At 37.6% G+C, this 14,825-nt stretch overlaps 1 protein-coding gene across 19 annotated transcripts in view; it reads right to left on the bottom strand.

Annotated features, from left to right (window-relative positions):
- The window catches only part of LOC141794634 (neurexin-1a), a 469,750-nt gene that overhangs the window by 250,014 nt on the left and 204,911 nt on the right, over nt 1–14,825 (bottom strand). For all 19 annotated transcript variants that reach the window (XM_074674993.1, XM_074674995.1, XM_074675004.1 and 16 more), the window contains 4 exons: nt 11,922–12,044; nt 9,180–9,561; nt 5,986–6,176; nt 4,186–4,359 (listed from right to left, as the gene is read on the bottom strand). In XM_074674993.1, the coding sequence (XP_074531094.1) occupies nt 4,186–4,359; nt 5,986–6,176; nt 9,180–9,561; nt 11,922–12,044 (870 nt within the window). The remainder of the gene's footprint in view (nt 1–4,185; nt 4,360–5,985; nt 6,177–9,179; nt 9,562–11,921; nt 12,045–14,825) is intronic.

Genomic DNA, 14,825 nt, shown 5'->3' with positions numbered 1-14,825 from the left:
GCATCACTTTCAGCCTGTCCGTCCTGTATCGAGCACTAAAAACAAGCTCATAGGTAAATCAAACGATGCTCAGTTGGTTTTGAGTATGAGATGAGGTTTTAAAACTGTGAACAAGCCCTGCTTCCAGATGTGATTACAGTCGCTGTTTTAACCTTCATGCTGGTGGATTTATTGTCTCTCCTTCATTACATCACAACGTTGATGAATCAGTCAGTACGTCCGTCTGCAGTTGTGTCGCTTGCAGACATTTTGTGCAGACTTCTACTGTCTGGCTGTCCGTTTGTGTTGCAGTGATGCTGAGTGAGTTCTGTCACAGAGGAATGTCTGGTGAAGGTTAGTATGAAGGGATGTTCTTCCTGTTTACACGTTTAATACCTGTTTAATCACTCAATATTTATTCTGAGTGAGTGTCTCTTGTGGGGCATCAGACGCACATAACAGTCTGATCTTATATCCTCGTCTTGTTCCTGAATAAAGTGTGACCACAGTAGGTGAAGCTCTGACTGAGAGTAACTATGGTAACTGCTTAATAGTTATGCTTTGGCTGTAGCCCACTCAAGGCTGGAAAATGCAAAAAATAAATATTCTGTACACAGTGGACGTACTGCTATGAGACAAACACACAGTTTGATACAAGTCTAAATCTGAGCGGTTAAAATAATTATGATCCTGCTGTAAAGCTATTGATCCAGTCAAAAGGGTGGTCAGTCATGAGGTCAATGAAGCTAATTTATCTTCGTTTGGTTCATTAATGAATCGACTGATCAATGAAACAATTGTGGTGTAATGATAGTTTATTGGTTTAAATGCTTCAAGTACAGGGGTCGGCAACCTTTACTCTCATAAGAAACATTTTGCCTCAGCTCAACGGGATTACAGTCATTCATGAGCCAAAAAAATGTTGGTAGAAAATGTATAAAATAAAATTCTAGAAATAGTAAATGAAAACCTACTAAGGAAACTATGCAAATGAAAAGATTTGTTTTGAATGTAAATGTGATGTCTTAATTTTTTTTTCTTTTTTTTTTTTTTTTTGATGAATTGGCAAACTTTTTTTTAATAAATAAAGAAATTTGTAACATCATAAATTTCATAAATGTCATAAATTTGAGACATTTCAATGAGTTACAAAATTTGGGGAAAATTCTGAAATTTCCAAAAATTTGCCAAATTTTTCAAAAAGGAAATTGAAAAATGTGCAAGAATTTGCAAAAATGCCCCAAATTCTGAAATTTCCAAAAATTTCCTGACATTCCATAAATTTTAAAATATTTTCTGAAATTCAATATATTTGGAAAAGAAAAAAGAAAAAAAAGAATAAATGCTATATCTTACAATGTTTTCAAAAAATTGAGAAAAAAAGAGGTTTTTCCAAATTTGATGAAATGTAAAACAAAAAATTAATTTCAAAAATGTTTGCAAACAGTTGAAAAAATTGCAAAAATCTCAAAAAATTTTTTTTGGAAAGATCAATTGCCAGAGGTGATGCAAATTCAGTTTAACAAAATGTTAACTCATGATTTCACTTGGTGTTAGTGTCTTTGATCATCAATATCCTTTGAAAAAAAAAGGTTAATGAATAAATAATTAAATAAATAATTAAATAAAACAAATGAATATATTCTGTATTTCAATAATAGTTTTGTTTTTTTGTTTTTTTTTTATCTACAAGGAGTCACTGCAAAGGAGTCAAAGAGCTGAACAAGGCTCCAGAGCCGCAGGTTGCAGACCCTTGTTCAAGTAAAATACTGAACATTTTAAGCGCCTAGAAAAATTATCAAAAATTTAGAAAACAAGTTACTATATTTTTTGAAGCACAGTAGAGATCCTAAACGACAGTTAAGTGACAGTGAAGTGCTTTTCAATCACAATTGCTCACTTTGTTTATATTTTAAATAGGAACACTGTAAAATGAAAGTAAATTACTCTTTGTCATGAGAGGGTCAGACATTGTAATATATAAGAAAAATATCCATGGACCTATTTTAAAGTTGATTTCTATTTAAGATGTTTGTCATGAGGTAAGAAAAAAAAACATACAAATCTTGCTCTTGTTGCTCTAACTTGCCAGTCAAGCCTCTATTTTGCATTTTTTCTTAAACTAATGAAAATTAAAGAAATAGTTCCTTCCTTTTTTTTTTCTTTTCTTGTTTTTTGAAGTGGGGCATTATGAGGTCCTTATCAATCCTAAGTGTATCATCCACGTGGGATCAGCTCGGCCTGCAGACCTGAACAGCTCATCAACGCGCTGCAGGGGGCTTTCTGAAAATATCCAAAAATAGTGCACACTGGTGTTTGTGTTTCTTAAAATTAGCTAAATTATGTGGTGCAATGAACCAAATCTGCAGCAGTCCATCGACAGGCGTCTGTGCCAGTCCTGCACCTGCTTTTCAATCAAGTGTGGGTAATACACTTACTGACAAGCACCTTGTGTAACCCCATGAAGAAGCTCTGAACTATCTCTATAAAGGCTTAAAAATATGGAGAATATTGAATCTGTAAACATGAGACTTCTAATAACAAGAAACAACTGATTTTTGAGTTACAGCTCTAATTGTCTAAAAGGAAACTCATGCAGGAGAAAAGCTTGTTAATAGGAGTGTTTTTGGTCATGCAGACGTCTCTCTGACAGGTAAAATATGAGGGAGGAAAATACAAATAAAATCACAATAAAGAACAAAAGAAAATTGTCCAATAGAAACGACACAGAGTGTGTGAGTGCAAACCGAAAAGTGAGCCCCATATGCTTCGATACAAGACGGAAATGACTTGTATTCCTATGAGACTGAAGTCCATTTCATTTGTCGGGTAGGTGAATTCAGACCGGGGCAGTCCTCTTGCTCAGGGGGAGTTTGGGAGTGTGAGGTCAGAGACTGTGGGGAGGTGGTGGGGGAGGCAGAGGCATTTCAGATGCATGAGGAGGGAGGAGGAGGGGGTTCAGACTCTGTATCAAACAGTCAGAACTATCTACCTTGCAAGTCAGCTTTCATCAATGCAACTTTTGTCAGCAAAATAATAGGAAAGGAAAAGGCAAAGCATACCAGCTGTTAGTAAAGCAGCGAGAGCTCAGAGGTGGAGTTACAGAAACACAGACTGTTGAATCAGGAGCGACAGGATTGAGGTGGATGTCTGCCCTGAGATGGAGCCACAGGCGGGGGGGATTGTATTGTAGCGTGGATGCTGGGTTAAGCTAAACTGTAATTGCAACTGCTCTCAAAATGACATCAGAAATATGAAGTAAAAGCATGCAATTGTTAAGTCATGATAATGAGAGTGGGATACGCTTTGTCTGCTCTGTTCCATAAAATTTACAGTGATAGAAAAACGCACACTTTCTCTCATGCATATTCTGAAACGGACCCTGCTGCTGTCAAATTCTATCAGCAGCCATTTGTACCTTCTGACTCCGTACGCACAATACAATGAATGTGTCATCATCGCAGCTATTTTCCTCCGAGAGCAGTTATTGATACTGCAGATTCGCCGAAGCCGCACTGCGCGCTGAAATTGATTACATTCGTAATGTTGATACATGAAAAGATCATCGGCTGAGAACTCAATAGAAAAAGAGTGGATGAATTGTGAAATTAAACTAAGTGAGTGAAGTTGGAGAATAAATCAAATATTGTCTCTGGATGTGGTGCACACATTAGACTGGGCAAATGATATTCATGCATGCAACAAAGGCTTCATACATTATTCAGAAGGATTGCTTCTGGCAAACTCTCAGATCCAGCAAGCATGCATAGAGCAAAACAAAATGGGGATAAAATGGGAAATAACACTGGCAGGACAAATATGGCAGAGAGAATAATCAGATTATGGCTAAGTGAAACAGAAATGATTGCCTGTGGAGGAGTGTCAGGGTTTGATGCATTCTGACTGAATACTAACACACTTTATGGATGTTAAATGATGTGCCACAGGTCGGCAGTGTGGGCGCCTTGCTTGGTGTGCTTTACACTCTCTATGCGTCCTTGTTTGACAAGTGTGTGAGAGGGGAAACTGAGCAGGATGTAAAACCTTTTAGGGTAGCTGTGTGATAATCAGGTAGTATCCAAGTGATTGAGGGAACTGCTCAAACAAGATTTACTTTCAGCTTTCTTCTTGAGCACTAGCAAACATAATCAAACCACTCTGCTTTTTCCAAGACAACACCCAGGAGTAACTCTCCATGCTGCCTACCTTCACATCCTCTCTCTATCTGTCCCACACAGTCCAGAGCGTCTGACATCAGGTCTGGGAGCCGCCCATTCAGATCCATTGAGGCCAGACAACCTTGAAAGCCCTCTTTGGCATGCACCAGTTTTGGCAGCTCCTTGAACATCTCCTTTGCCACCCCGCCGATGTAAAGGTTACCTGTGTGAGAGTGGAGAAATATGACAACACTGACCCCTAGTGGATAAAATATGAAGTGACATTTGAGGGTTATGAGAGGAAGGGAAGAAGATTCTCACTGTTCACAGGGCGTTACGTTTTAATATTTAACAGCAGGCGTATGTGGATCTAAATAATCTAAGATAATTAATCAATGAGGGAAAAGTGACGCCAGGAAAAGCAGAAAAAATTCTCGAAAATGGATCAAAAAGATGAAATAGCACCTTCCATAATTTGATTATGAAAAGAACAAATAAATTAATAAATAGTTGTTGTATAATTGACACATTTTCATTGTTTTAATATTTGGTAAATTTATTTATTTATTTATTTATTTATTTATTTATTTATTTATTTATTTATTTATTTATTTATTTGTCTATTTATTTATCTATTTATTAATTCATTTATAATTTTTCCTTCATGTCTTTATTTATGTATATGTGTATGGGTTAAGGATGATATATTTATACTTATCATTTATTGATTATGAATATAATTAATTAATAGTTATTTTTTATTACTTTTGATTTTAATTTTTTTATTTGTTAATTATATTTATTTATTTATTTATTTGTTTTTGTATTTATTTTTATATTATTTATTTGTTTGTTTGTTTCTTTATGTGTTTATTTATGTATAAATTCTTTCTTTTTTATTAATTCTATTGTTTTTCCTTCAAGTCTTTATTTATCTATATGCGTATAGGTTTGTGTGGCTATACTTATATCTATCATTTTTCTTTTATCTACAAATAGAATTAATTAATAGTTTTTTTTAATGATTAGTATATTGTTATTGTTTTTATATTTGGTAATCGATTTAATTAATTAATTATTTTTTTTATTTATTAATTTGTCTATTTGTTTATTTATTTATTTATTCATTTATTTATTTATTATCTTTTTATTATTTTTCCTTCATGTCTTTATTCATGTTTATGTGTATAGGTCTGTGTGGCTATATTTACATATTTGCAAAACATGGAATTTGTTGTTTTCCACATTGCCTGTGTCTGTCCTAAATTTAAAAAAAAAAAAAAAATCATTTAAAACAAATAAAAAATAAAAGACTGAATAAAATATAAATGAAACCTCTTAAAAAATCTATTTCGGATGCCACTTATAAATTACAGAAACATTAAATAACCATTAAAACCTAAAAAATAACCTCTCTTAAATGTGTTGGTTGACATTTCAAAGTACGTCCAAGGAATGAATGTGTCAGCAGCTGCTTACCGCTATTTAAGCAGAGCACTAATTAACAAAACGTCTTTCCAGGTAGCAAACTTTATTATCTTTCCAACTTATAATTATTTCCTAAAAACTTTTTGGTCAGTGAAGCACAAATGCTTTTTCATGATCCCCCTGCTCCACACGCTCAGCTCCCATGTTTGCTGGAACAGATGGGGGTTCAGTTCAGTGCTTAAGGGGGCCTCGGTGGTGGTAATGAGTTTGAGCCAAGCGTTGCTTTCTCCCCCTCCATCCCCACAGGCTTTATCCTGCTGCAACCTTTCAGCCACAAACCTGCTTTCTCTCACCTCCCAGCCACTGCTGCCCCAGTTAAAAGGAAATCTAGAAAATATATAAATTTGTTTCGCCTGCTCACCCTTCAGGTCCAGGTTTTTGGCTCCTGTGGTTGTCTGTGTGGTGACCTTGGTATCAATCTTGACGGTGTGGAGGTTGTTGGTGTCCCTGGAGATGATGACATTGTGCCAGTGGTTGTCGTTGAGGGGCTTGTTGGAGTTGCCTTTGATCAAGTGGGCTCCATTTCCCAGATCGGACACGTAGTGCAGGTAGCTGGAAACGGATATCAAACATCATAACTGCAAATTGCACACAAATCCCAAAAGAAAGAACAAACTTTGAAGAAGAAAAAGACGAAGAGGAAGAATTATAAAAGTGTGTTGAACTTCAGAAAACTGGAGCGAGTGTTAGCATGTGCCCTCTCATGTGGAGGGAATCAGAAAGAGCAGCTGTCTGAAAGCAAGCTGAAAAAATGTCAGGTTTCAGAGTTAACAAAAGGTTCTGGGCTGTGCTGAACAAATTTGTTTTAAGTTCCTTTGGTTTACAGGCTATTTATGATTTCCATGCTCATTTTTAATTAAACTAAATGACTTTAATGTTTAGCACATTGAATAATACCTTAACTCCAGGCGTTACTTGAAAGAAGGTCATTCTATAGCTGCATTTCAGCAATAAGAAAATGCGCCCTTGTGCAGTTGATTTCCTTTTATGTCGGGTATTTGTGTTGCTTTCATGAAGATTAAAAAGAGCAGTAATAGCCGGCAGCTCTTTCAGTAAATATTCTGGCACAGGCGTGATAAGAAATTTGAATCCCCGTAGTGATGTCTTTAAAAGCTGTCAGGAAACATTTCAGTTTGGAAACTGTCACATACTGTGAAGGTCTGCATTATTAAAGTCTTAATCCATTTATATGGAGATTGTTACCTAAACAGACAACTCGCTACACTTATTTAAAACTATTTCAGCCCAGTTTACAGCTTTTATGCGTCTCCTTCTCCTGCTCTCTACACCTGACAGAGGAAGGTCTGTCCCACAGATAAAGTGATGTGTGTGTAAAGAGAAGAGCTGTGTTGTTTTCTGTGGCGTCAACATCTAAACAGACACAGTGAGCCTCCCACACTGAAGCAAACTCCACGAACGAACTCTCCTTAAAACTTGTCAGAAAACAGAAAACTGAAAACATTGTTTTGAGTTTACTCAGGGGAGAGCTGGATAAAGCTCTGACAGCAAAGATGCTGTCAAAACGAGTAAAGAAGAAACCAATTAGAGGTAAGGAGGTACAAAATACAGAACTAGGTTAGAACAGGCTACTTTTTCAGAAGTCTGTACTTGTAAATTATTACTTTTTGACAAGTGCACTTCCTAACTTACATTTTACACACATATCTGTGATTTCTGCTCCTTTTAAGATGAGGCCTTTACTCCAGCTTTAACACATTTGACTGTAAACTTGGTGTGTTTTGATTCCCCAAACTTAACCTTCTTCTTTAAAGAGGGGGTATTCTGTTTTCTTATATTCGAAACATGGAAATGAAATTGCAATGCTGGATGTTCAGATGATCTGCTTTAAAGCGGTCCATTCTAAAAATAGCGCCAAACCTGAAACTGAAAAATGAGATTATCACATCAGGATTGCCAAACTGCAAATAAATCACTGGTGCCTCAAACACCAAAATCTGCCCATAGCTCCGCCTCCTACAGCTTCCAGAAGGCTGGCCAATCAGAGATAAGGGGGTTTGTGGAGTGGAGAAGTTTAAAGAGGCGGCAGCTATTAAAATTGTTCCTGACAGATCTTGGAATAATGGTTTTATAAAACAACAGGGTGAGAAAAATTACAGATTTTAAAGCTTTTAATCATCAAAGAGACAGTTTAAAGCTTTGTTTAAGCCTGGAATGTAACAATTTGTTACATTGCGGGGTGATTTTTGCATTTAAGGCTCAGCACTTTTGTTACATGATCGACTAAGGCTGGCATGCTGTGCTATTCTCATGAGTCAATTCTATTACGTGCCCATTCGAAATTCCAATTCTTTGATGTTTATTATTTTTTGCCAATTTTAGTGTCCTTTTTTAACACCAGACCATGTGAAAAAGTTACATGATGATGATAATGTTTACAGACTACAGACATATTTTCCCATAATATGCACGAGTCAGAGAGAAACATTTCGCCCTCTGCTGGAGAAAAGTGCTAACTTTTTTCCGATCCAGTTTATAGAGAAGGACTGAAATGAAGAATTTGAATTTGAGGAGTCCAAGTTTTGATATTGTCAAACAAAATATCCCAATATATCTTTTTTTTTTCACCTCTAGTTGATACACACACAGAAGATTCTCTCTTGTCTTTCATTGCACCTCCACACCACAATGACCATAGCCGTTTGTGTATAACACTGTGCCAGTTTGCGCCTTCCTTTCAAACATGCAAATTATAGATGCTAAAACAGTGGGTGCTAACAGTTTCAGGTTTTTTGAATCACTCTTTTGACAAAGAGTCATGATTCTGATAGTGTCAAACAAAAGATCCTAATATATAATGTTTCGATTTTTTTTCTCCCACCCCCTACTATCAACCACTTATTACATTTCAGGCTTTTTTTTTTTTTTTTTTTTTTTTTTTTTTACTTTTTTTTAACTTATACATTGGATCAGTTATTACATTTTGGGTTGTTGTTCCCTTTTGGGTTCAGATAAATAAAATAATAATAATAATAATAATAATAATAATAATAATAATAATAATAATGATAATAATAATAATAATAATAATAATAATAATAATAATAATAATAATAATAATAATAATAATGAATCAATTTAGAAAAAAGAAAAAAAAAAAAAAAACCCACAATGCCCCCTCTTTAATGGTACTAACTTCAGCTTGGATGGGATGGGATGATAATGCAATCATCCCTGTATCTCCTTGAAATGTTTTTTGCCCGTCTGCATCATTTTTTTTCTTGCTAGTATTTTTTAATATGATTTTTGGGAAGCACTTTTTGCTTCTGTCCTAAAAATGATGATGACATAAAAGAGTCAAATGAGAAGAACCACTGTCTGATTTTATTCTCATCTCAGCTCTTGACCTACTTTTACTTTCACTTTGGTAAAGAGCTTGAATCAGAACTTCTTCTTTCACTAAAACCTTTCGGTATCTGTTTCTGTGCATGAGTAGAAATGTTTGCCCTCCTCCCACCTCTGGATCTAATCATACCTAAGAGTTGTAACACCAATCAAAAGTAGATGTGACCAGTTTTTGTGTGAGCAGTTTCTCACCCTTTGACCAGCTCCACCACGATGAAGTCATTTCCATCCCCGCTGTTGAAGAGGATGAGTCCGTCGGAGGAGGTGGTTTTGAACTGAAAGAAAAGGTGCATGGAGTAGTAGGCCTGCAGAGTGGTCAGGGTCACGTAGCTGGAGCGGGACTTGAAGGTGATGGGGTCAGCGATGATGTTCTTGAAGCCGATCATGGCGTTGAGCTCGCAGTAATCGATGTCGCCGTTTTTACACAGGTCTATGTAGGCCATGCCGTTGAAGGCCAGGCTCTGGAGGTGGCCGATGAAGTTGGACGGCACCATGGACATGAAGCGCTTCTCTGTCACGATGCCCGTCTCTATGTTATGGAACTCCAGCTGGGTGTGGTCACCCGCCATTTGACCTTTTATCATCAGAGAGGGGAGGGGAGATGTTACTGAAGGGACATTTACAAAACCTCAAGATCAGCTGTTTTTAAATGACACAATGCTGCAGGTGGAGGTACGACGGTGACTCATAAAACAGCCAGACTGTGGGACACATGAGAGACAATTCAAATCAGTGACCTGATAAATAAACCCAAAGGTAACGGGGGCTCAGGGACTTTGACTTCTCACATCTGGAGCTACATAAAGGTGAAAAACATGGTGTCAGCAAGTGAAGATTTTCCAATTTAAGGTAAAGAGACAGCGTTGCCCAAGTGAATTTACCACTAATTTCAGAATTTTGTGTTAAGACATTTTGAAAAAAGACATAAAAAAAAATCTCTTCCTGTCTTTATGTTGCAGATGTTGCTACTATGGACTGTAAAACACATGAAGATGGTCTCTATGACATCATATGTGGATTTCTAAGGCAAAGTTTTGACATGTACCATAAAGCTAGCCATAGACTGTGCAATTGTCAGCTAGTTTTGAGCCACTTCCAATCAACAAATCTGTTGATCGAAAGAAAATCAAACGTGTTTGAAATCCTGGCCACTCCTTAGCATGTGCAATCTCTGAAGTTGGTCTAAAGTTGGAAGAAGTTGGTCTAAAGTTCAATTTAGCTGTCACTGCTTACTTCCTGTTTTCTTGAAGAATTGAGAGCATGTGCGATCTCTGAAGTTGGTCTTAAGTTGGAAAAAAAAAAAATTGGTCTAAAGTTGGAAGAAGTTGGTCTAAAGTTGGAGGAAGTTGGTCTAAAGTTGGAAGAAAATGGTCTCGAGTTGGATGGAGTTGGTCTAAAGTTCAATTTAGCTGTCACTGCTTACTTCGTGTTTTCACTGGAGAATTGAGAGCATGTGTGATCTCCGAAGTTGGTCTTTAGTTGGAAAAAAAAATTGGTCTAAAGTTCGATTTAGCTGTCGCTGAAGAATTGAGAGACCGTATTTCCCACGTCTGCCCAGCCAGTTCCTTGTCTATCTTCTTCTTCTTTTTTATTTATTTATTTTTTTTGTTGTTGTTGTCTCTTTACACAGAATGGCACAAATTGCCAAGACAGTGCATTTGTTTTTGTTGAGCATCTTCGATGTGCGCCTTCAACTTCTGGGTTTTTTCTTCTCCTCCTTTTGACGTTGCAGAGCTGGATACAAGAGTCCAGCTCCCAAACACCAAAGAAGAAGAAGGATACAGAGTCTGACCGTGTGAGCAGTGAAGTTGTATAACCTGAGAACTTGATTTGTGGGCTGCAAACTTTTGAACTAAGCGATCGAGTCATGCAGTTTGAGATGGAGCTGAGTCAAACTATTTAAAATATTACACAGTGTATGCTCAGCTTAAGCAGTGTCTACCTATCTTTTGATCATTCTAATCAAAAAAATTGACCTTTAGCCTCTTTGCTAACAGCTACTGTGTCCCCACCTATCAGCCAAGTCTGCTGTGACCCTAATTATGCAAAATGTGAGTTATCAAATAACACAAATCCCCTGTTAGTGTTTAAAAACAAAGACGTTTCTCTGCCTAAAAATCATTTTTGAACCAGGCTGTCGACATTTTACTTTGTTGTACAGATCAGCTTTTTAAATTTGTGTGTGTGTGGCTCTTATTGCTTTTTGCAGCAGGCCTCAAGTGGACACTGCAGCTTTAAGACAAAAACACTACATTATTTCAGCTTTCACCTCTTTGGGGTTTCTTAAGCCTCTGTCAAATGTTGCTGTTAAACGTGTCCAGAGCTTGAACATAAACTAATTTGCTGAATTTGTATCTGGCATCTTAAATCTTGTTTTGAGAGTATCGTCACCCCCACCTGCAAGACGCTTTAAAATAATTGTTAAAAAAAAAACCTCGAGCTCCAAATTAAACATTTAATCATGAAGCTAACATCTTGATTTATATCTCTGTGAGAAAACACTGAGAGCAGTAAAGTGCAAACAAGATAAACTCATGGAGCCAACAATTTTTGAACAACAGAAAATGTGCAAATGATAAAACCTCTTGGAAATACTCAGTTTGTCCTTTATTATTTTATATCAGGTTTTCTATTATTTGTTGTAGCTTTCCAAAGGCCATGTAGTGCGGAAAACTTTTTTTCTGCAGCCCAAACATTTTGTCCCAAATCGATCTAAAGCCCCAAGACTCTCCCGAGTCTATAAAAACTTAAGACCTGCTATGAAAACAAAAAAACTAGAACAGAACATTTCACTTAAGCTCTTCTTCTTCTTTTAAAACTTTGCTTTTGTCTCAAAGTCAGAGGAACCCAAACTCTGAGAGCCTAAAAAAGGTTATCTATAATTAAAGCTTAAAGTAGAAAAATCAGTTTCTGAGAGGAGAGGATGGGATGTACCTTCCACAGGCGGCAGATCATCCACGGTCAGTTTCAAACTCTTGCCCCTCCTGAACACACGCACTGTGTGCCACTCATTATCGTTCAGATTCTGACCCGCAAAAATAGTCTCTGGACCTTTGCCTGCAGGACAGTCCAGACAGCGGTTAACACACACGCATGCAAACACAGCACACAGAGTTCATAAGAGACAGGCTGAGAGAGGAGGAGGAAAGGAGGAGGAGAGGGGGAGCTAAAGGAGGACAGAGTAGATAGCCTGACAGAGGCAGAAAACATTAAGGTAGACATAGTTAATGGTCCATAAAAACACATCGCTCTGACTTGCATTTGCTGCACTGATCGCACCATTAGATAGGGCGTCAATTTCTCAGTTCTCACTGAACACAATCTTCCTCAAACAAAGAGGAGGGGGCAGTAATCAGGGTGTCATAATACTACCAACAACAATATTAACATTAGCTGTAAACGCACAGTGTCACAAGTTAAATAATTAGACATCTCATTACTGGTCTCAGTCATTTCTTCTTCCTCTTCCTGTTCTCTCCACTTGGTGGCAGCAAATCGCCACCGAAAGGCCTCAACGCTGCACGGCACTTAACAGCCGAGCATCACTCTCCATCTTGTTTACCTTCCACGGTGCAACCCAGTATTTGATTTTTTTGTCCTCCCTTGCTCACCACAGGAAATGAAAAAGTGATATTGAAAGGAGGAATGGGAACGATGTGCTTTGTGGTGAAAAAAAAAAAACCTTCAAAGTAAAACAGACGGGCCATTGTCGCTGGAAATCCAGGAAATACAGAATGTGATTTTTTTTTTCCTGCTTCTTTGCAAAAGCAGCAGGGGAGAGATGCATCTCAGAAGCTCTGCTCAACCGAGTCAAATCCTCTTGACTTACATCTGTCAATAACGCCAAATAACCGTTTGATTAACATTCAGCAAACAGTGATACTTCAAACCTCTGAATCATCCCTTCACTGAATCCTTTTTTCGCTTTGCATAAAGTGTGTCACCGCTCGCAGGCAGAGATGGAGATGTCACACACAATCACGGTGCCAAAAAACCTCAAGAGGAGATAATCAAATTTGGAATCACAGATAAATCAGAGCGTCTGCACCAAATCTCTGTGATCTGAAGAGCAGAGAGAAAAAATAATCTCTCTGAGATACGCTCCTGCATTTAAAAATTCCAACATCGGTCCAATTGAAGCAGCACATTATTTTTTCATGCTGTCTCCGTCAGAGAGTATCTTTGAGTTGCTTTGGAGCTCTGATGCTCCCCTGCTGGGCACACACAACCAAACAGACCAATGAGGACGCGCCGCTGCGACGGTATTAAAATCCCCAGGCTGCAGATACCTTGCCCTCTGTGGGGAGCTTTTGCACATGGGTGCCAGGATCATTCCTCAGCATCCATTTGTGGCTATTTATTCCTTCCTTTTTGCTGTCTTCAAAGCTGTGATACAATGTGTATGCAAATCTGAGGGTGCCAAAGTACTGGGACACACTCAATCTCAGAGGCACAGTTCTGCTTTGTAAGCACTAAACACCGGGCCGGGATTGAAACCAGACGACTGGCGAGGGATTAAGGAGGAGAGATATGAAATAATGGGATGGAGTCGGACTTGAAAGCGGACTTGATCTTTGCCTTCCATCACACTGTCCTTGTTGCACTCCAAAGAGGAAAGAAAGGGAAGAGGGGAAGAGGTCAATCGTATTGAGACGCACATTTCTGCACCGCGTTCACTCCCTCAGAGCCTGAAGTGCAGCCTGGGGTGTGAGCAGCAAACTGCTGGCCAGACATGAAGGGCGTTTAGTCCACTCTCTGCCACAGCCAGGCCTCTCCAGTGCCCTCACTGATGGTGAAATATCTGCAGTGATGGATCTACAGTGATCCTTCACTGCCTCACTGACTTCAGGCCCAGGGGAGCCGCAGAGACGTGCAGAATAAGGGCAGAATGAGAAGATGTGATTATCCAGTCAATCAGCTCTGGCTGGCTGGATGACGGGTCAGATACTGGTTCTGCTGGCTGCTGATGCTGGATATCACATACTCTGTGACTGAGGAGTGTGCCACAACTTCCAGATTGTCATCGACTCATCCAGGCCAGCATGTACAGGCAAAAAGTATGAGGCTCCGATTGTAAAGTTACACACACACTGCAAATAACATTTCTGCACAGTCAGCTCTTAAAAATCACCTAGGTAATAATTAGACAAAGTTTTTTCTTATTTCTTTGAAATTACCCCTGAAATTTAATAAGAATCTAGAGCCTTCAGTTGCATCATGAAAAACATTATAGACCTAATCATTAAGGTTAATCATTTTGCATGTGATCTCAAGTGTGCATATCAACAAACTAAGTACTAAAGAACTTGGTGAAATTAAATAAATAGCTAATTATCAACTGCTTATTGGGAAACTGAAATAGCAGAAACGTTGGGATACTTCTAAAAACATTTTGTGGTGGGTTGTGATTTTATTTCAAATAAATTATTTGCTAAACGTCACCTTCATACCTTGCAATTTGGAGTGAAATTCAAAGAAACTGGAAAAAAACAAAACAGTAACCTACCAACTGTGACTTGCGACAATAAATTTTGGACATTATTTTAAAGAAGTTATGTGCTAATTTCAAAGAAATAAGGAAGAACTTTGTCTTATTATTACCTAAGTGTGATGAAATTTGCACACCTCTAAAGTAAAGTGTTACCAATGTTATTTATAAATGTTATAAACGATTGGCCTGATTCTAAATATTTAGCTTTGTTTCTTAACATTTGGTTTTATTTCTAAATATTTAGCTAAGACTTAGACAAAGATTTATAAATCTTAAGCAAGGATTTCTAAATATTTACCAAGGTCTCTAAATATTTAGTCAAGATTTCTAAATCTTAAGTAAACATT

This window comes from Halichoeres trimaculatus, unplaced genomic scaffold, assembly GCF_033239565.1.
Source record: "Halichoeres trimaculatus isolate MK-OKI-2021-1 unplaced genomic scaffold, fHalTri1.1 fHalTri1_scaffold_8, whole genome shotgun sequence".
In the NCBI taxonomy this organism is placed as follows: domain Eukaryota; kingdom Metazoa; phylum Chordata; class Actinopteri; order Labriformes; family Labridae; genus Halichoeres; species Halichoeres trimaculatus.
This window is presented reverse-complemented; position numbering and strand designations above follow the sequence as displayed.